General features: G+C 41.9%; 1 protein-coding gene across 1 annotated transcript; it reads right to left on the bottom strand.

Moving 5' to 3' along the window:
* Window positions 1–2,676: 2,676 nt before the first annotated feature.
* Window positions 2,677–22,961, bottom strand: LOC307046174 (uncharacterized protein). Its single transcript, XM_079692392.1, has 2 exons — window positions 22,772–22,961; window positions 2,677–5,224 (listed from the first exon to the last, which is right to left on the bottom strand). Exon 2 carries the CDS (start codon window positions 5,060–5,062, stop codon window positions 3,167–3,169), a length of 1,896 nt encoding a protein of 631 aa, XP_079548518.1. The 5' UTR covers window positions 5,063–5,224; window positions 22,772–22,961; the 3' UTR covers window positions 2,677–3,166.
* Between the last annotated feature and the right edge of the window lie 904 nt (window positions 22,962–23,865).

Below are 23,865 nucleotides of genomic sequence, written 5' to 3'. Positions count from 1 at the left end.
CAGTACACCCGTGACTGTTACAATGAAGGCTGGATAATCAGCTCACGGCATATAGGCAGGGGGTAAAGTGCTATTTTTTACGAGTGGGGAACGGACCTCACCTCCGCTAGGGGGTTCCGGGGGGATGCTCCCCCGGGAAGATTCTTTTAAAATATTGAAGTTAAAAGCATCAATCTGGTGCACTTTGAGAGCAACATTAAGAGATCTATGGATACATCTCTCAACATCCATATGAAACACAACTGTAATCAGATTTTCTTTTTCTTTATGGATATTTTACAAATCACTCCCCTTTCAAACTGTATTCTTGTTTTACTGCCATATAGTATTTCATAACTGTTTTTCCTTTATTCTCTTGTTTTTTATAACGATAATGATCATATGAAGGTGTGCCGCGGAAATAATCTTTTGAATTATTTGTGACCAAACCGTTTGAGACCCACTGAGATAACTTAGATTAAAGTTAACTATCTAAACCCTCAGAGAGTCCTTTAGCTCACCTGAGCTCCTTGTGTCCGTTAGTGCAGCTAGCTAACCAGATGCAAACAACACGGCCCCTGCTGGCACCGGTCTCTCTCTCTCTCTCTCTCTCTCTATAATAATAATAAAGAAAATTCAGATTGAACATAGTCAAAAACTGTAAATGATAGTGTCCTTCCGAAAATTCTTTTTTACTTATAGAGAAAACTACCCTTGGATGATGGTAAGGAAGACTAAAAGCTTTAGGAATCCAAAGTACAACATACAATAAGTACCCTGTATCAAGATTGATGCAAAAAAAGTGACATTTGACCTTTTTAGAGAGGTTTAGCAAAAGAAAAACTCCACCTCTGAAACACATACACACACCGTACCATTGAGAAATGAGAGCTATGCGCACGCAGTTTTGCATGAGAGCGAACCTATCTCTCGCTCTGACACCTGGAAACGGAAAAGCAGGTTTATTGCTTATGGATTATCAGAAATCATTCAAAGGGAAACGGACACATTGGATTAACCTATGGATTAACCTTCAGCAGCGTTTTTATTGTTTTAATGCCTTGGAAGACAACTTTTGACCGGACAACGACAAAGGTAAGCCATTTTTAGTTACCTAACGCCACGTTTTGATGTCTTTTCTTGTTAATATCTTCGTGAGTTCTTATCATGGAGTGATAATGTAGGTACCGATCAATTCTGTGTCTTCTCACGATGCAAATTGATGGGTTGGACGTGCAGCTATGATAAGTAGTGTTATGAGTGAGTTTCTGTGCAGTAATGCGTCAGCATTTTTTCCGCTCGTGGCTAATTCAGAGGCAGAGCGTTAGCTTTGTGGTTTTTTTGGAAAAAGAAAAAAAGATCAGTTAGCTGTTTCTTCCCGTTACATGGATATAAAACATTCATAGTTTATTGAATATTAAGATGCCCTCAGACGCTGTTTCCTGCAGATGACGCTTTTTTTCACCCCTACTGGCCGGTCACTAGAGGGAAAAAAGTTATCTGGGAAGTAACAGTTGATAACATGATAAAGAGGGATCAGAAAAATATGAATGTTTTCAGCAAATGGAGGTCAATGAGGCCACAGTGCTTGTTGAAATAGGGAAAGAGGTTTTTATGTAAAATAATCTTGCTTCACAGCACCTTTTCTTAAAACAGTACTTTCTTTTGTCCTAGGGCAGGATTGTCATTGTGCAAGGAAGAAAAGACATCTAGCAGACAAGCATAACCTATAGTTGCAAGAATAATTTTGCTGGTGCAGCATCAGAATTGTTGGAGAATTGATACAGGATGTTCTCCTCTTATATATATGCAAAGATACTCATTTAAATAACTGAATGGTCCAGGGGTAAGGACCACTATTACATGTGTTTTACTTACTGCTATAGACCTATCATAATGAAATGCATTTGACAACTTTGCCACACTATAACCAGCTGATTTAATATATTTAAAATGTATAGAGCTGCTAATAACAAAAATGATGTCTATGCTTAATTAAAGACACAAAGCTAGGCTTCTGTTGCAACGTTAATACCACAGCGCAGTATAATGGTGACCAGGGCCAACTTGTGGCCCCTCGCAAAGTTATGTGACGAGGCCCTCTGTGAAAAATGTCGACGACGCGATGCACGCACATGAACTGCGGCGCGCCTAATTGGGGCGCATTTGCGTTTCAGATGAGGCTCCCTCCGCAAGATGAGGCTCCCTCCGCAAGATGAGGCTCCCTCCGTGAGGTGAGGACCACTCCACGAGGTGAGGACCACTCCACGAGGTGAGGACCCCTCCACGAGATGAGGACCCCTCCACGAGGTGAGGCCCCACACAGTCTGCGTGATCTTCGTGTAGGGGCGGGCCTGATGGTAACGTAAAATGGTTTCTCGACCAGAAAATGCTGTATTGCTCCACATAAGGTTGATTTCAGACAGGCAAGCACTTGAAAGTCTGAAAGTAGAAAAGGCTCTTCGAAATCCACAAAGCATGTGTCCTCAATTGCCCCTAGTTATTATGTTTAACCAGCTAACATGTCATGTAATACACTTTATGGAAAAATAAATATATCTGTGCAATTGCAAATCATTTGCTATTCTACAATGTGAACGCAATAGGACACCTATATTACACTTAAAAAGGACCACACATATAGTCAATGGGGCTTCCAACCCCCAGATAGCAGCAAAAAGGGAGTCAAAGCAAAACTGTACTTTAAGTAATTTCTCTGTACAACTTTAATGGCACCAGTAAAAATCCACCGGGTAGCAATGCTACCTTTTCAAAAGGAAGACATATTCATATCACATATTTAAGACAATCTCAAGAAATAATAAAAAATAATTCAGCAATATAATTGACAAGGACAGCATAACTTGCCACTAAAAATACAATGTAGCAATGTACTTGTCCTTGTCCTTGCTAGGGGGCAATTGGTGGGACTGCACTATTTTTTTTTTTTTTTTTTAACATTAATTTGGTATGCTTCCCACCCAAGCCATGATTTCTGATATTTCCTTATTAACAGATGTTTCTTTTCATGCCAAAGAAAAATGTATTAAAGTAGTTGGTCAAAAAAAATGTAACAAACTTTACATCATACAGTTATTGAAATACTTGTATTCAAAAGAGTAAAAAAGACAACTCCCGAGAGCTTGGTTGTTGGCAATTACAGTTACGATTGGGGTTGACACGATAATTACCCGTTTTCTGAGCCATGAGAAGTCTGGTGCTGAAGGAATGTGTCCAGGCATGAGAATGTCTCGGTGCATTCAGTACATTCGTAAAGGACCTCTGAGGAATTTCCTTTGTCATTTTGAGTATGGTCCATACAATCATCCTCTATGTCATCTGCATTCCCCTTTTCTAAAACAGCGTCCCTTCTGCTGTAAGATGTTTGTTCAACATCATTTGCACCTCCGGAGCTTGGGTGATTCTCAAGCTGAAGCTCAAGGGACAAAGTGTTCCTGACTTGAGCTGGATGCCTCTGGGACTTACTAGGTTCCTTTTTGTGATAGCGCAAGTGCCGTTGGTATACACATAGCAGCCCAAATCTCTTTCCACATTCTTGGCACTTGTAGTTAACTCGGCCAGCTTTTCCTGATTGTTTGCTCTTTGATTGCTGCTCTAGTGATGACATTTGTTCATTGTCAGAGGAGCTCTTGGTTTTCTCATCAGTAGAGTCTGCGTATGTTTCACCATTGAAAGGACTGGTGTCTGGCCCATTTTTGGGATTTGTGTACAAGTGTTTCAAACCTGGTTTCTTTTCCGATTCTGCTTTGTGATACATGGCTAGATGCCTTCTTAAATCACAGCGCTGTGGGAAATGTCTACCACAAAATACACATGTGTGCATGGTACCCTTATGGTATCTCATGTGCCGAGATAAACTGCTAGAATGGTTAAAAACACGTTGACACTGCTTGCAAGGATGCAGCTTGCCATTTGGATTACTCGTCCTTCTACGTCGGCCTTTAGGCGGCATTCTTCGCCGAATTGTTTTCTCTGATTCTTGATTCAGCTTATCTATTTCCTCCTGAGTTTGATGTGTGCGATGATGTTCCTTTAGAGATGTTAACCTTTGGAAACGATCACCACACAAACCGCATCTGTATGGTGTTGGAGAGAAATCAGCAACAATCTTATTGCTAGTATCCCTAAAGATTTTACTATCTCCAATATTTACACCAACAGATGTCCCATTACTGTAGACATTTTTAGGTGGTGTGTCTTCTATGTTCTTAGACTTCACTTCAATTTCGGATGCTAATGGTTCTTCAGGCTCTTTTCCTTTGCAATGATGCAGTGAATGAGTCTGAAAATCTGACATCCAGAAAAAATTCAACTTGCACTTCCTGCAAGGATATGATTTCTCCAGATTATTCTCCTGCCTAATCACACATCCATCCAAAGCTGTAGCCTTGGGGAGGTGATTTTCTTTGTGATGAGCATTTAGTGCATCTATTTGAAGGAATCGCTTACCACAATGACTACAGCAATGAAATCTTTCTTTGACATGGTCTTGGAGGTGTTTCTTAAGGTCCTGTCTACCTTCAAAGATCTTACAACACAGAGTACACTTATAACCTCGCTCTGTGTTTCGATACTGCTGGTGACGATGCAAGCTCTGCAGGCTGTTAAATGATCTGCTACATATTTCACAACGGTAATGCCCCTGGCGGGACTTGTCTAGGTTCAAGTCAGATGGCCTTGGCCCGAACACATCTCTATTATAAGGAAAATGCTGTGGCTTCAGAGTTGGAGACATGCGTTTGATGGCGGATGGGAAATGAGATGGCAGGACTCCAGAAGATACTGGTTTTACAGAAGATTGTGACTCCAAGCCGTTCACAACTGTTAGTGTACCATTTTCTTGCAGCACATATTCCCGAGGGACTTCAAATCCATTTGATGAGCCATCAAAGGAAAATGACTCTAGAGGTCCATGAATGGTCATGTGGCTCAATAGATAAGAGTACTGACTGAACCCATCACCACATTCTGTGCAGATAAAGGTACAGGATTCTCCGATCAATTTTGATGAAGTAGCAGCATTCACTGATTTCTGCTTTTCCATGATGATCCGTGATGGCATCCCTTTTCAATGAGCAAGTATGAGTAAAACGTTATCCAGACATTCACATATTGGTTTTCATGTGCGAATCAGTGTGTCCACTCTCTCAACAGGCTGGTTTTGAAGAAGATGTCCTTGCGAGCTGAACGTTCATCCCTCTGGTTTCCCATGATGTATCAGCACCTAAGGGGGATAAGAAAAAAATAAAAATCAACAAACTACTGGAGCCCAATTTGTGTGAACATTTAAAAAATATTCCCTATGACTATGCAATGTAACTTTTTTTTATTTATTTTTTTAATAATCCAAGCCCGGTTTGATAACGTGATGACTCAATTCTTGATGCCAATACATTTTTACTGAATACAGCTTGAATTCACTATACTGCAACTCTATGGAACCTTTTTAGAAAAAAGCTGGTAACAGTTAACGTTAACTAGCTGTATAACAACTCTGTGTAATGTGTGTACCCAGAAATGTGTGTAACACCAGAGTGAACAAAGTTAATTTCCTCGTTGGGGATTAATAAAGTACTGTAATTTTCGGACTATAAGCCGCGCCTTTTTTCCCATTTTTCGACGCTGCGGCTTATATAACGGTGCGGCTAATCTATGGATTTTTACAGCTAACGGCCACTAGGGGACCTCCTAAATCTATGGATTTTACATGTTACAGTCCACCACCTTTAACTCTATGGGCTCTATGGCCGGTCCGCGCCCCGGACCTTTAAGCGGCGGGTTCCAGCAGGAAAAGCTGGAGGCCGGAAAAGAGTGAGACAGGTAGCGCGCAAAAGTAAAAGTGGAACCGAGAGTGGTACGAGAGACAGAACGAGAGGAAGACAGACAGACATTACGAGAGCGAGACAGTTTGTCCCCGTACCACTGGTTGAAAACCACTGCTGTAGATCACTGCCGGTACGTGCGCTGGGAGCGCACCGTTTAAGTTGAAAGTTGAAAATTTTGTGTGTCTGAACGCTATGTGATACAGTACAGTTTACACAGCACAGGACATGTTCTGTAGCTACTATTGCACTAAATGGTAACACTTGAATACGTTATGCAAATATGCAACTTGTTTGTTGAAATGTTAATAAATGGGAGCTTCCTCAAACAGCCATCTCTTTCCCGACAATCCCCTCTGTGCACGAACCCTTACATATGGTAATTAAACATTAAAACACCTGCGGCTTATAGTCCAGTGCGGCTTATATATATGTACACATCATTCAATTTAGCTGCTGCGGCTTATATTCAGGTGCGCCTTATAGTACGAAAATTACGGTACGTCTTATTCTTCTTCTAGCTGTCCTCCTGCCTATTTCTATACGGAGTTGTTGTTCACAATGTAGCAATATCTTTAATATGTGGTGTTGATAGTTTACTGCGTCCCAAACTCAGGTTTCTATCATATCTGGGATGACGTCTCAAACCCTGACAGTACTACTGGGCAGTAGGTGGTACTATATAACCTACACCATGTTTTTAGAATACTTGAATCGCATTGTTTCCCATGTATTGGTTCTTTTGACATCCCTAATGCTACTGGTTAAAGCTGTCTTTCTGAGTTCTGAAAGGGTTTTTAGCCTGACTGTTTACTGTGGCCACCAGATGAAACTGTTTGACAAAGTAAGACCTGCTATGGGTGATGCATTTAGGCACTAGTAACATACATTGGGTAAATAACTACATTACTTTTTTCGTTGTGATGTTTGGGAGTTAGCTATCTTAAAGTTAGTGTTTGTTCTATTTAGCAGATAAGCTAATGAGCACGGGCCTCTCATCTATGACTAGATTCATACTTTCTCCGGCACTGTCTTTTAATGAACATGTTGAGGAACCAGGACATGATGGTTTCAAAGGAAACATTGCTGCGGAGCTTTTCAAATGCATTCGCATTAGAGCAACACAATACAGGTGCCATCTAGTTCCATTATATTCAAGAAGGCAGACATCCATCTTTTCATCAATGCAAGATGGCGCTGTGCTAGGTGGCAGCCTGTTGCAAGCAGCTCCAAGTATGTTTATGCCTATAAATTTGGAACGTGAGGTCCTTTGGCAATAAGATGGATGAGCTCGGCGTCCAGACCTAGTGGGAGTCTTGTGAGTGCAGTATCATGTGTTATACGGAGACGTGGCTGCACTCACACATCCCGGACAACAACACAGCTCTCCCCAGCTCCACACATGTTAAATGCCCCACCAGAGACAATAAAACTCTGGACTTTTTATAAGGAAATTCTAAGGATGCATACTATGCCACAGCCCTCCCCCTTGGCAGATCGGATCACAACCTTGTCTTACTGGCACAAAAATATGTCCCTCTTGTTCAGCTGCAGCCTGTATCAACAAGAACTGTGAGAACGTGGACTCACAGGGCAAATGAGGCTCTACAGGACTGCTTTGAGACCAGGGACTGGGATGTGCTTTTTTGGCACATGGAGAGGACATCAACAACATGAATGACTGCATCACTGACTACTAGGGATGGGTATCGAGAACCGGTACCAAGTCAATACCGTTACCTGATTGGACGGTATCGGTATACCGTTAAGCCGCTGGAAAAACGGTGCAGCTATCGGTATATGTGTTACGTCTACTTCCTTAGTTTAACTTTAAACCATTCTGGTTGGTTGGGAACCCTCATCCCGTGTGATTTATCCGGTTTGAGACCCCTCTGATTGGCCACTGTAAATGCCACTCGTCATCTCTCTCAACAGCGCTCTTATTATTGTTGTGAGCCTCCCGCAGGGATGGCGGACAGAGCGAAGCGATCAAAGGTCTGGGTGCACTTTAAAAAATGTAGTGGCGATAGTGCAAGGTGCAATCTATGCACTCAATTAGTTTGAGCTTGTAAAGGGGCTGACACAAGCAACTTAATGAAGCATTTGAAAACAAGACACTCATTGAATCTAAAACGGTGCAGCGTATTTGACAGCCTAAACAATGTGGCTGCTAGCGATACTGCTAGTGCTAAAAGTGCTAGCAGTAGCACGCTAACAACGTCCTCCTCAGTGCAACCTGATACGATTTGCGGGTCAAATGTAACGGTATTTTAAAAATACTAAACTGTCGGCAACTATAGATGCCATTTTCGCAGGTTCAGCCGCGCGGTGTGTAAATGTGACCTGAGCGAAGGCTCGCAGGCAGGTTAGCTGCTGCGCACGGGTCATATGTTTTGTTTACCTGAGTGAAGTCTTGCAGGCTCATCGCCTTGTCTTTTTTTAGTTTATTAACACTGACGGTGTATTAATGTGAGCTCCTACACCTATAATATATTTGGCCTTTCATTGAATGCTTTATAAACCAGTTAAACTTACAGATGTCATTGTGAATTGGAAAACTGCATTTAAATGTTGTTAAAGGTCAACGTTTCAATGTATGGTTCAGCAATTGTTGGTCGTTTATTAGGAATTTACATATTTTAAGCTCAAATACTTTGTTCTATGTTTAAAACTTCAGACACATTTTGACGTGTTTCAGTTCAGCACATCATTTATTTTGTGATGATTTAAAAGTACAATCCAGAATAATATACGTACTCGCCTTTATCTTTTTGCCATCTTAGTCTTTTTACCAATTTCTTCATGTCACAGCTTTGCATGATGTCACTGTAGGACAATGTTTTAAGGATCTCTTGTCGAGCTATGTTGTCAGTTTGAAATGTCTGGATGAAGATGTAACTGATTTATAAATGTTAAAAAATGTTTTTAAAAGATGCCTCTTTTCATCCTCTGTCTGAGGGAAAAGCCAAAAAAGCATGATAGGGCGAGCCAGGCCCCTTAAAGTTATTTTATTTATTTTTTTCTGCTTCTGAGAAGCTAATGTATAAGTTATACAGTTATTTCTGCAAGAAAATTACAATAAAAAGACTGTTTAATCTTCACATCTTGTATTCATGTCTATAATTTTGATCACCACATTATTGAAAAGTATCGATAAGAGTATCGGTATCGATAAAATCCTAACGATACCCATCCCTACTGACTACATAGTCAAACCACTTTGCCGGCTAAAACTGTAAACTGCTTCCCAAATAATAAACCCTAGATTACTAGCGTCCTTACTAGCGTCCTGAAATCACTTTCAAATAACAAAAAGGAAGCCTTCAAGTCCAGGGACAAGGAAGTGATGAGAAGTGTCCAGCATGACCTAAGGTACAAGCTGAGGGAGAGCAAGGAATCCTACAGGAGGAAGCTGGAGGCCAAGCTACAGGAGAACAATAGCAAAGATGAATGGACTCGAATGAATGCCATCACAGGGTTCAAAGGGAGGGACAGACAGACGGAGGGTGCCCTCTAGGCTTGGGCGGTATGACGGTATTACGGTATACCAGGGTATTTCGAAATACCGTCGGTATGATTTTCAATACCGTGACGTCACAGACTGTGCGCCAAATCATAGATGCGTTTCATTCTATTACACTGACACGGAGTTTTGACAGGGACGACATTGGTTGTAATGCACAGCACGCGCCAGCAGAGGGCGGGGGAGGGCAGTCAGTCTTTCCCGCTCTCAGAGCTCAGCACAGAGCTGAGCTGAGCAAGATCGCGGCAGCATTTGCCGGCCCCGAACTCGGACAACTAGTAAAAAAGATGGCTGGCTGTTGATATGGTGAGTAAAAAAAAATTGGGGGGGAGAAATTACCCCTTAAATTGGGACTGATACCGTCATATACCGTATACCACGGTATGATGTCAGCAAGGTATGACGGGATGAAAAAAATGATACCGCCCATGCCTAGTGCCCTCAACTATCTCCTGCACACCACCATCACACAGCCTGGCTTCGACATCCCCACCACAGCTTTCAATGCCTTTGACCCCCCCTCACTGTCCCCCTTGTTGAGCATTCTGCCTCTCCTCCACTGACGCATCAAGCCCCCTCCCCCGCTTCGCTGTTGCCCCTTCCCCAACAAAGCAGTTCCAGGGCCAATTCGAAGCTAGTGCCAGATTAAGAACCGGTTCTTCCCGTTTCCACTGCAACGCAGCCGGCTCTTGGCCCAGAACACCAGTTCTTATCTGGCCAAACTCCACTGACCGTCAAGAACCGGTTCGGAACCAGAAAAGCACAAGCTCAGAGCCTAATCGGGAACTGGTTTGGTGGGAAAGGGGTATGCGAGTACAGGCCAGGGGCCTCATTTATAAACGGTGCATACGCTCAAAAGATGGCGTACGCCAGTTTCTACGCTATGTTTGCGATTTATAAAAAAAAAATTATCCTCCACGCAAAACTCTGACCCATGCGTACGCACTAAGCACAAAAACGGGAGAGACGAGAAACTGCGACACCGTTGGCAGAAGGAAGAATGGAGAGAAATATGTGGAAATAACAGCATAAATAGAATGTTACCCCTCATTTATCATATATGAATATTTGATATATGATATATTTATCATATATGAATATATGATAAATATACAGTGGGGCGAAAAAGTATTTAGTCAGCCACCAATTGTGCAAGTTCTCCCACTTAAAAAGATGAGAGGCCTGTAATTTTCATCCTAGGTATACCTCAACTATTAGAGACAGAATGAGAAAAATAATAATCCAGAAAATCACATTGTCTGATTTTTAAAGACATTATTTGCAAATTATGGTGGAAAATAAGTATTTGGTCACCTACAAACAAACAAGATTTCTGGCTCTCACAGACCTGTAACTTCTTCTTTAAGAGCCTCCTCTGTCCTCCACTTGTTAACTGTATTAATGGCACCGGTTTTAACTCGTTATCAGTATAAAAGACACCTGTCCACAACCTCAAACAGTCACACTCCAAACTCCACTATGGCCAAGACCAAAGAGCTGTCAAAGGACACCAGAAACAAAATTGTAGACCTGCACCAGGTTGGGAAGACTGAATCTGCAATAGGTAAGCAGCTTGGTGTGAAGAAATCAACTGTGGGAGCAATGATTAGAAAATGGAAGACATACAAAACCACTGATAATCTCCCTCGATCTGGGGCTCCACGCAAGATCTCACCCCGTGGGGTCAAAATGATCACAAGAACGGTGAGCAAAAATCCCAGAACCACACGGGGGGACTTAGTCAATGACCTGCAGAGAGTTGGGACCAAAGTAACAAAGGCTACCATCAGTAACACACTACGCCGCCAGGGACTCAAATCCTGCAGTGCCAGACGTGTACCCCTGCTTAAGCCAGTACATGTCCAGGCCCATCTGAAGTTTGCTAGAGAACATTTAGATGATCCAGAATTAGGATTGGGAGAATGTCATATAGTCAGATGAAACCAAAATATAACTTTTTGGTAAAAACTCAACTACACGTGTTTGGAGGAGAAAGAATGCTGAGTTGCATCCAAAGAGCACCATACCTACTGTGAAACATGGGGGTGAAAACATCATGCTTTGGGGCTGTTCTTCTGCAAAGGGACCAGGACCACTGATCCGTGTAAATGAATCAATGGGGCCATGTATTGTGAGATTTTGAGTGACAACCTCCTTCCATCAGCAAGGGCATTGAAGATGAAACGTGGCTGGTTCTTTCAGCATGACAATGATCCCAAACACACCGCCCGGGCAACGAAGGAGTGGCTTTGTAAGAAGCATTTCAAGGTCCTGGAGTGGCCTAGCCAGTCTCCAGATCTCAACCCCATAGAAAATCTTTGGAGGGAGTTGAAAGTCTGTGTTGCCCAGCGACAGCCCCAAAACATCACTGCTCTAGGAGGAGATCTGCATGGAGGAATGGGCCAAAATACCAGCAACAGTCTGTGAAAACCTTGTGAAGACTTACAGAAAACCTTTGACCTTTGTCATTGCCAACAAAGGGTATATAACAAAGTATTGAGATGAACTTTTGTTATTGACCAAATACTTATTTTCCACCATAATTTGTAAATAAATTCTTTAAAAATCAGACAGTGATTTTCCGGATTTTTTTTCCTCATTTTGTCTCTCATAGTTGAGGTATACCTAGGATGAAAATTACAGGCCTCTCTCATCGTTTTAAGTGGGAGAACTTGCACAATTGGTGGCTGACTAAATACTTTTTTTCCCCACTGTATCATGAAGAATTAATTTTCACAAATTGATTAAAGCCAATCTTAAAATGATTTAACAAACGCCTGTTTGAGACTCCTCATACACACAAAAACATAACTTGGAGAAATAAATAAATACGGAAATGTTATTGATCACCCCTCGATTAAGTTCTCTTGTTAAGAAATGTATTCTCATAAATGATGCGGTAAACAGAAGGACAGAATTACTTTAAACTGACGCCGTTTTGCATTTCTATAGGTTGTATAGATACGAGCATGGTTTTATATACTATCATGTTTAATCATGTTTTATGCCGTTCGCCAATAGCCTACTTGATAAGTCGCGCGTAAAACATAGGAGGTATGGAAACTAAGAACACCATACGTGGTAAATTGCACAGCTAATATAACATTAGGCCTGTCGCGATAATCGATAAATTGACTTATCGTACGATAAATAAAAATGGACTTGATAACTTTTCTGAGCTTGATAAATTGCTGTTTTAGGATGTGACCAGCATTTTAGCTAGTAGCGCTGTGGCTGCCGGCCACGCGCGCTGTGAGGGGCGGGGCTGACACACAGCCAGGTCAGGACACTACGCGTGCAGTAGCCAAATGAATAATATAGCGACAAGCGGGAGACAACGTGTGACTTACTCGCGGGGAATTTAAAGTTAAATGGAATTGGTTACAAAACCTAAGTACACATCTCGACTCTCCGGTGTGGCAGTATTTTGGATTCAAGCCAAATCAAGAAGGCGAACCTACGGACTTGAATGAGCCGGGCAGTGTGTCACATTTGTTTAACCTGTTAAGCACTGAGCCTGTTTTTCAGGTCTCAGGCTCGAAAATGACATTCCCCGACAAATGACCATATCTTCCCTTCTAAAAAGGGTTAAATTAATGTTTTTTCTCAAAGTAATGACAAACCTGTGAGTTGGATGTAGAAAAGTCAGAATCAATATAAATGTTTTTTATTTGAAAGAAAATTCAGATTGAACATAGTAAAAAACTGTAAATGATAGTGTAAGTTCAAAAATATTTTTTTATACTTATAGTGAAAACTACCCTTGGACGATGGTAAGGTAGACTCAAAGCTTTAGGGATCCAAAGTACAACATATAATAATTACCCTGTATCAAGATTGATGCAAAACAAGTGACATTTGACCTTTTTAGAGAGGTTTAGCAACAAAAAAAACACTTCTGGGGTCATTTGGGTGGATTTTCCATATCTCTGGCCCCCTTGGTCGATTTTGCTGATTGACATCTCTTTCTAACCGTCAGAGCCAATGGAATTCGAGGGAAAGTCCCCCATACACACAGCTTACCAAATAAGGAGTGAGAGAGACGCGTATAAAAACCGGAAGCTGCGTTAACCTCTGGTGGCTACCATTAGCAGCTAATTCTTCTTCTCCGATTTTTGCATAAAAATGTAATTATGGATTATCAACACTTTTTTCAAAGTGACAGATACATTGCTATAACCAATGGATTAACCTTCAGCTGCGTTTTTTTCTCGTTGTAATGCCATTGAACACAACTTTTTATCAGAACAACAGCTACGGTGAGCATATCTCTGTGTTTTGCAACCAAAGCTACTCGTGTGTTGTCTGCATTTGCTTCCCCTGTCACGAGTTCAGATTGCTCAGTTATGATCCTTATATTTCTATAATCTGTGGACTCTCAGGATGTTATCTAAGCTTGTTTGTGCAGATCCAATAAGTATATCGATCAGTGTAGCTAGAGTTCTGTGGGTCTTTGTATGGACAGAGGCTCCGTGGTAAACTGTAGTAACATGAAGAGCCGTTTGGGAGCCCAAATAGCCGGCGCTTTAAGAGAGCCGAGCCAAATGATCCGGCTCACTAACGTAAAAAGACAATATCTATAAGGGACGACCCAAGTCAAAATTCAAGCACCCCCCACCCCCCCTCTTGGGGTGGACGCCCTCTCAGCCCTGGTCTGGCGGAAACACTGCTTTAAATACAACTCAGTCATGCTACCTGCAGACATTTTCAGATGATTGATGGTTGATTCATTTTTGGAGTGGACTGGAAGACATTATCTGCTTCTGAATGTGGCAAGAGCACCACGGCAGGGCCCAGGCGGGGAACGGGGACCTCTCCAAGTAGCAGTCTATACTCCATATTTAGGTATGGTCGGGGACTTGAACCAGCGACCCAACGGCTCACAGTCCAAACCCCTACTGACTGAGCCACCGCCGGACATCTTGACAAATCTTGTCCAAGTCTGTTGTTGCCAGTGCACTCTTCTTTGCTGTGGTCTGCTGGGCACGCAGCATCAGAGCCGGTGACACCAGCAGACTCAATAAACTCGTTAAGAAAGCTGGCTCAGTCATCTGCGTCAAACAGGACACTTTTGTTGTTGTGGTGGAGAGCAGGGCTCGAGCTTAAGGACGTCCTGTCGTCCCGGGGCCGGAAAAAATAGTGTCGGGGAGGATAAAAAAATATTTTGGGACGAATTTGGGACGAGAGATGAACGGCGATGAAAATGAAACTGACTGCACGTTTTGTGTAGCACACAGTTATTAAACCTCCTTGTCAACATAAATGCACAAAACATTTAGCAACCCGCGAAATACACACACACACACACACACAGTACATAGCTACAGCTGTGCCGCTGGCTGTCAGCCAGTGCCCGCGAATTCCTGGCCCGCAAATTTGCGGGTCTAGCTATGTACTGAGTGTGTGCAGCGCCATTTATCTATTATATGGCTCTGAGTGTGTGTATTTCGCAGGTTGAGTGATGTACAATGACAATGGCATCCCGTGGAGGAATTCTGAAATGTTTTACCGTTACATCACAAAAACGCACAGAGGAACCAGACCCTGGAGCCCCGGCCTCTTTATTTACTTACTCCCCTTCATCCCCTATGGGATGTAATAACAAGGCTGAGATGAGAACCCTCCATCGTATTTAGTCCTTAGCAATATGCTGCGCCTCTCCCCATGTAGGGGTGGGTACCGAGCCCCGGTATTAAACGGTCCCTGGGCCGGAATTATTAAAGACAGTGGTAACGTTAAGCTCCGAAGTTATCTGACTTTTTATCGGTACTGGAGACATTTAAAAAATATATATCATATGTATTATTGCTACATAAACATTATATGGCAGTTTTAGTTTCGCCAACTCCGTTTCTAATATGCAATAAGACTACAACATGCGTCTATGATGTATTTTCGAGCTTTCTAATCCAGACGAGATCTCTCTCTCCCGTCTGTGTGCGAGGGGGCGGGGCAGTTTGTGAAGGTCTCCTGACTGTGTTACAGACTGTCATCCTGGTTAGTGGTTACTCTGGGTTCTGTCTTCAGGACAGAGTGTTGGATTTTTTTGTTAATTAGATGGGACTTGCTTGGATTCAATATTAGAGTAATTTTCTCGTTTGTGTGTTTGTTTAAATATATTTGGCCTTTGTTTATGTGATTGACTGATTTACTCAAATAAAAAGGTTGATGAATTATCATCTAATGCAGGGGTGGGGAACCTCTGGCCCCCGGGCCGTATACGGCCCGCGAGACCATTTGCTACGGCCCTCGAGGCAATTTATAAACACACGCAAAAAAGAAAAAAATTAAAGAGATCTAGACCGCAAAAAAATTAAACAGGCGAGTGCCTGTTTTTCCTGGCCAAGGTCAGGGTCCTTGAACACAACACGAGCCTAACGTGTCATCACGTGGTATATGTCTCGTCTGACAGGGGAGCATGGCAGGGGAGCACCAGAACGTCGCTTCGGCACTTCCAAAAAGTGCAGTACCCATAAGGAGCCGTACACATGCCGCAGTTTCTGCGTGGCTGTGTCTTCAGTTGTAAGCCCAGTGGCGATCTGTTCATCTGTCATACAGTCAATAACTTTGTTGTTATTAGCATCTGGTTAGCTAGCTATGCTAACGAATATAAGAAGCTTTTTCTCCAACCAGTGAGGTAAAGGCACATCTTTATATGATCATTATAGTTCTAAAAAACAAGAGAATAAAGTAAACAGGTATAAAATACTATATGACAGTAAATAAAAGTTGTTATTAATAAACAAGAATACAGTTTGAAAGGAGAGTTATTTGTAAAATATCCATAAAGAAAAATACATCTGCTTCCAGTTCTGTTTCATATGGATGTTGAGAGATGTATCCATAGATCTCCTAATGTTGCTCTCAAAGTGCACCAGATTGATGCTTTTAACTTCAACATTTAAAAAAAAATCTTCCCGGGGAGGTGAGGGCCCCCCTAGAGGAGGTTAGGTCTCCCCCCCACTTAAATCATGTCAACATGGATAGGAAACGAAATACATTTGCACATATCTTGTGTCCAATATACTTTCTGTTTTGGTGGTCATGCCACAACCGTGCACGTGAATGCATGCACGAGTCATGGTGAGATATCTGGATTCAGAGGTTGCTTTTTCTTTGCACGGCATGAAAGAAAGGCGAAATGAATGGGCTGTGATTTTAGTATTTTTAAGCAGAGGTCAATCATTTGTACGGCCCTCGGAGGATGTTTAAAACATTGAAATGGCCCTTGAGAGGAAAAAGGTTCCCCACCCCTGATCTAATGATTTGTATGATGTTTTATTTATGTTAAAGCTCACTTTGAATCATTCTAGCTAATGATAATGTAGAAAAACTCATATTTTAAATTTCGGGACGGTCCACATTAATTTCGGGACGGGTTAGATTGTATTTCGGGACGGTTCCCGGAGGATAGTGAAAAAAGTTAGTCGAGAGCCCTGGTGGAGAGGAAGACTGAGCAAACTGTTGTCAATCATGGATAACCCCTACCACCCTCTCCAACAGCAACTGGACAGAGAGCGGAGCTCCTTCTCCAACAGACTGCTCCAGCTCCGCTGTCACGAGGACAGAGGAAAACATTCCTGCCAACAGCAATAACACTTTATAACAACCAGGGCTCGACATTAAGGACTGCCCGATGGCCCGGGGCCATCTAGTATTTAGCTCGGGCAATGAAGCCTCACCTGCTGGTTGCCCGATCGGGCAATATATTATGCCAGTATCATGCAGCTCGTGGATCCAGTAATGAGTGAGCCGACAGTAAAACTAAACATATCTATAAATAGTTTAGGTAGTTTGAGAGGTAATTAAAATAGCTACGAGTGATATTCTAACCTGAAGTGTGTGTTTTGTCCGCTCACCGCTGCATGTGATCATGCAGAGCTGCGTGTCGACTCGTCAGCAGCAGCTGATCTCTCTCTCCCGTCACATTAGACTTCACTCACGTTTATGTCCATATCGATCAGATTCAGATAGTTGTAGCTAATGATAGGACTACCTGCTTATTAAAAGACACCTAAACAATAAGTGTCGCTATGCAAACGGGTGAGGCCACAAAGTATAGCGCAGCATTATGCATTTGTTTACATGCCCACCGGAACCCAGAGGCATTACCAACAGATCAACGCACAATCAACCCATACAGGACATCTCTTTCTCCACATTACGTGTTAGACATTAGAATTGACTATTATTGTCTGTCACATACTCTTCTAGTCTGTCACATAAGTGGCGCAACTGAAGCGGTATTGCGCTAAAGGGAAATTATTTTGACCGAAGAGATTTAGATTTGCCGGCTAACGGGAACTCCGACGTCACCATGTTGTGTGCTTCGCGGATGCGCTCGGCTCCTCTCGACTGCTGCTCGGGTCTGCTCGGTCAGCTTCCGGATGAGGAGGCATTCATTCGACCAACTTACAATAGATAACATTACAAACATTTTTAACAGGGGCCATAATAGTGTAAATAATGTTTGTTTTGGCAGTTATAACTGAATGTAATGTTAGTGTATGTTAGTACTGGTTCTCGGTACCCATCCCTACTTGCGGTTAATAAATAATAAACGAATTTGAAACTTGGGGGGGGGGGCACAAACGGGCAGACAGCAGAGCTCGGGGCAATAATGCAGATTTATTTGACTTTTTTTTACACTTTGTTGTTCTCCTCCTTTCCTCCGCTCTTGTCTCTGATTGTGAGTGTCTGCATTCGTGTGTGTGTGGGGGGAGGGGGGGGGGGGGAGCCCCACCCTTCAGAAATAGAGCGGAGGGAGAACGTGAATACGCAAAGCAGTGGACACTGAAACATGCACATACATTGGATAAATAACATAGGCGTTTAGTTTATTTAATAAAAGAGCACATGTTCAATGTGAAAAGTGACCGTAGATAGATTACTTCAGTTGCAATTTGGTGCTATATATATATTTTTTAAATAAATAAAAAACACCTTGAATTTCAGACGGGGAGCGAGGCTCCGTTGGCAGGGCGCACCCCGCCAAGACAATGGTAGGGGAAACACTGGCATGTATATGATGTTATAATTATTAATATTATTTTTTGTCCCAAAATGGTTTCAGTTTTAAGACTTACAGTGCCATTGTTTCCATGCAAATGGTGTTGTATCATGATATACTCCATAATATAGATATCCTTTCCATACGAAAAGTTTGAGAAAATCTTGCAGCCATTTACTTAACTTGAAGCAGTTGGGCTTTCTGACTTTCCAACTGGAAACAAAGATTTCCAATCTGAGCTTCTGAACATACGTTGCATTGCTTTAAGATTCTTAATAAAGAGGGTCTTTATTATTGTTTCAAAATGTTGTAATTGATATCTGCCCCCCACCCATAGTGGGCAGGTTTAATGGCTTACTATGCTCAAGACTAATTAAGACCTGTCAACAACAACCACATGTGGAAATTGGCAGGAGGAATGCTCACTTTGAAAATAAAACTGGATGGCTGTGGTTTCGTGGGTAAGTGCAATGATCTTCGGAGCAGGGGAAACTGGTTCAATCCCCACTGCAGTCAGCATGTCAAAATTCAGAGATAGCCATTTCCAAAATATCAGTACACAACAAACATACACACATAGATTTAAAATGTTGTTTTGGCACAATCACAGAACCAAATACAATTCTGAATGAAATTTGCGGCAGACAATACAGCTATGAAAGCTGGGCCTTTTCAGGGACACGAGAAGGCGGGTGCTGAGGGGGCTGCAGCACCCCCATCTGTTGGCGGAGAGTTGTAACTGCAACACCAAAAAGTTCACTAAACAAATCAATACAAACGTTTTATTTTGAGTTACTATTTTTGAGTTAGCATTTTAGTGTAAGCAGTTAATAAAAAGCTTCACTAAATAATAAGAGAAAGTGATAATGCGGTGTGCTTCTTCTGTTGCCCTGCTATGGAAAATAAGCTCGTCAGTGCAGACAAGATCAGGGATGGGAGTTTTGTGAAAGGAGGATTTAAGAACTGGCGAAAGGTAGAGGAAACATTTAGGGAGCATGAGAAGTCCCATCAACACACAGTCCGTCAACAAACTGGCAGCATTAAAACGAACACTGATGAATGCACTGCTCTCACAAGTTGTTGCTAAAGACCAAATGACTGCATTTAATATGACGTTATTATACAGGACCAAAGCCCCGAATTTTTTTTCTGTGGCCCCGGACAATTCTCCCTTAATAATATAATGCATTAACCGTGCTTTATGTAAGCAAAGCATAAATTACAGCTACGTTGACGTTGCTTTGAATCACGGGGGTAAGTTAAACCGTTAGCAAGTAGCTATAGCTAGCCAGAGATATTAAATAAACACTTTGTCATACAATCTAAATGTAATTTTTTTTAGCGTTAGCTGGTGATTTCAAAGAAAGCTCTCTGGAAAATGTTGACTGTTCGACATGAAGCTAGAAGCTACCTTACAGTACACCGTTGATCCTGAGTCCTGTCAGTTAAAGTGTTTCATAGTTAGCTTAGCTAAGCATCAACCTAGCACTGAAATATATGGATGTTATGTGACAGTACTTCTGAGGAAAAGTCAGCTAAAATGGTGGCATAGTTGCCACTGCTTTGTGTCGACAGCATGTTTGAACGTATTTGCAGCAGTACATTTTGCTGTTTGGCCACTGACGCTGCCATAACACCTGAATTTAAATGTGCAACCTCTTTTTTGAGACGATCTTTGCATGAAATTATAATTATTCTGAATTATATTCCTATTGACAGCTAGTTTCTATTTGAACATTATGAGATGGACAGCCAGAGAGAATACATGAAAAACAGTTATCCATAGTAGATCTCTTAATTTTGCTCTCAAAGTGCACCAGATTGATGCTTTTAACGTCAATATTTTTTTTTAGAAAATCCCCTCCCACCGCACCCCCAACTCTGACTGACTTCCTGCGTCCCTGGGCCTGTTAAAAGTATTTCATTCTACTTCTGGGCCTCCCCTACTGGACATGGACTTTAACACCCCCACACAAGTCCAGCACCAGACACCTTTTACACTGCTATGGACAGTCTTGCACTAATGTACACTTTTCATAGATTTTAAAGTCACTGTTAATTTGTAAATATTGATTGTCGTTAATGTGTGCATAATATGTATAAAAGTGTTGATTGTATATGTATATCCTGGGCTCAACATTATAATTGGCCCGCTGGCCCGGAAGCACTATTTAGACACCCCGGGCCAGCATAACGTACTTTCCACTTGCCCGCTCGGGCCACTAAAAATATTGTTTAAAAAAAAAATGTTTCCTGTGGTATTGGTATTTTGACAATCAATTTAGTTAAATTGTTTCGTTTATCAACGCTACAACATAGCGTTTTGTGAAAAGCAAACAGCTGTTTGCTGCGGAGCGCAGCGCGAGCAGGCTCCCGTGAGCGGGAGCGCGCTCCTTCACTACAGACTATCGCGCCACCTAACCATTCGCCAAAATGTTTTTAATACCAGCGGTCACCGGCCAAGCGCCGGGCAAAAAACAATCTTCAAATAAAAGAAAGTCACCGGAGGAGTTAAAGGAGAGTGACAGGGAGCATGAGAAGAAGAGGGAGAGAACGTTTCAGCCAGCTTGATCGATGGAGTTGGCTTCTAGTGGTGCAGTGACGCGTCCTAAAACCCTTTTATAATCTATCGATTAGATTTATGATTCGAAAATTATAAAAGTAGGGTAGACATGTGGAGATTATCCGGCTGAACAAAACCTGCATTTATCAAACAGGTTTGTTTTCCACAGACCTTATTTCCAGCTATTTTCCAAAACCCTGTGGAGAAGTCCCATTGCTTTTTTGTCGAGGGAACCAGCGGCTTACTTCCTGGTTTTATGACGCATCACTGCACCTCTCAATATGATGCCAATATAAACAAGGTCTTCTGTCGGCTCTGTACATCAATGCCGACCTATGCTGACAAGTAAGTGAAGAGTAGAAAATATAAAAAGGTATTGGCTATAGGGAAATGTCCCAGCAGTTTAGGATAATGAAGGTTCTAATCTAATCTACGACATAGCCATTAGATTTCTAACTCCTAATGACGGCAGAAAGCGCTTTATACAAATAATAATACTCATAATAATAGCAGAAATGTTTTAACAATGACCACAATATAATTATTTTAATAAACCAAATATGATCAATTGAGGAAAGTGAGGAAGAACTGATGATTCAAATGTTGTAGTACAAGTAGTAATGTAGTTAGCATAAATTACTATTGCAACAAATGTGTTAATTTTCTTCATTATTCGATTTTTTTTTTGGACGAATGCTCCGGGCCAGTGGTTACAATGGTGGGGCCAGTGATAATACAATTCCATTTTACCCTTAATGTCTACCCCTGATATCTTTTTTTTATTTCCTCAGGATTCAAACAATTCAAAAGGGATGCACTAACAGGGATATCATAATCCAATCTACAGCATCAGGACCGATCCAAGTATTGAAATATATATAAGCCATTTATCATTTATATTATTTTTGCTGGGTCCAACCAGCAACATTATGTAAAAACAATCCAATTTCAACTCCTGCACTGTGAGAAAATTAACTTCAAAATGCATTAAAAAAAACTGGGCAATATTCTGCAGGTAAGTGAAAACTTAAATAATGCTGCTGTAGTTTGAAATCTCCCTCTTAACTCAGTATAACATTTACTGATGAAGAAAAGCTGTCTAAAACCTGACCATTTCAGCAATTCTACTCTATTCAGATGATACAAAAACACAACAGGAAACGTTACAAAATGTTAATGGTTTACAATAGAACAAAATGTCTTTGTTGTTGTAAGTTATATAATCAATAACTTCGCAGCTTTGTCTTTTATTTAATATTCACAATACTATAAACACTAGTTATTTACTAGAATCTCAACCAAAGAAATGTCTCAGCAAACTGAAATAGCAAATGGATATTTTCAAAAGACCAAATCTGTACGTAGTATTATAAAGTATGTAAAATAATTTGATAGGGAAGAGGCCATTTAACATGAGCTGTGTTGAGCAAACTGAGCTCTGGCAGGATTTCCCAAACGTTGTACATGACCATTATGTACCAAGACTTTTGTGTATATGCAAGGTTTCATGAGTATCGTATGCAGCCAGGGGGCGACTGAACATTTCCCAAACAACAATTGTAGATAGGAAGCTGGTTAACGTGAGCCCGCTTAGAAAGCTTGTGTTTAATTGAAAATAATACGAGTAAATAAATGTCGAGGGCTCATTGGGAGTGATTAAGCTACAGACAGGCTTACATAAAAATCAGCCGCAAACGGCTTCAACTGAACGTGAAGCTAATAGTGTGGTCAGACGATAGCTAACGCTATCTGCACTTAGCTAAGGCTAGTTAGCACGGGGAGAAAACACAGTGATTTATAAATCAATAGGCATTTAAGGGTCGGCCGTTTAGCCTGATGTAAACATGACTTACCACGCAATATAGTACACCTCAGCACAAAGTAAAATACATGTCCGGCAATCCGTTAGTACGGTTCAGGAACAGATTGAGTGTTTAGCGCAGCAGGCCAAGGCAGCCTCTCCTGGTCGGACTCTGAAGCATAACGGCCCGTCTACACGGCCGTGACGTCATGACGCACGCCGCATACGTTTATGTGTTTCTGACTATGGCCCAATCCCAAACCACTCCCTCGACACTACCCCTCCGTGACGGAGTGAACTCCGTCTGTAGCCACAGTAGCCACACTCGCAGCTCAACGAGGCTCCCTCCTGTCAGATGGAGGGAGTAAATACAGCGGCAAGCTTTGGGACGGCCTCCCCTCTCTCCGGCAGAAACAGGAAATGCCGTAACTGTATGTAACAACGGTTTCAAATCAGCATCTCTTAGAAAAAAAGTTTTAATTCATAACTCAAATAAAACTCCAAACATCTTTCATTGTGTTTCAAAGCTCTTTTAGTTCTAAACCTGATGGTTAAGCTTCTTAGTTTTTGCAACGGTCTGTAAATATACACAACTTTATAATAAAATGCACACATTTACCTTTTTCTAGACAAGACACAGGTATGATCCTAAGTTAAAACATGAGGTTATCATGAGGTTGTTAACATCGTAGTTTATCAGTGGATGTTTGGTGGAACTACTTGTTAACAGCTTGTTTCCTGACGGACACACACAGCGTGATTCCGGTCAGGTAGAGACCGTTCTCAAGTCAGCACCGCTGCAGACTCGCTGTTTGAGGGCTTGATAGCCCACTCCCCCTCCACACCGCTCCACACTCGTTGCTTTGGAACAGCCCTCAATATGGCGGACCCTCCGCGTGAACGTACAAACGGAGGGTTAGGGTGTAGGGCAGTGTTGAAAGTGTGCCGGTCCTACCCGGTCCTTAGTACCGGTAAGAGATTTCCAGGCGGTCAGGAGGACCAGGAAGAATTGATAGCTCCACCCGTGGAATTTATACTACGAAGGGCAGATATTTTGGTTTGGATTACTGGTCTGGGGGAAGCTCGTGTGTGTGTGTGTGTGTGTGTGTGTGTGTGTGTGTGTGTGTGTGTGTGTGTGTGTGTGTG

The sequence above is a fragment of the Notothenia rossii genome (assembly GCF_949606895.1).
Source record: "Notothenia rossii genome assembly, chromosome: 7".
In the NCBI taxonomy this organism is placed as follows: Eukaryota; Metazoa; Chordata; class Actinopteri; order Perciformes; family Nototheniidae; genus Notothenia; species Notothenia rossii.
The sequence above is the reverse complement of the archived record's forward strand: the minus strand, read 5'-3'. Positions and strand labels throughout refer to the sequence as shown.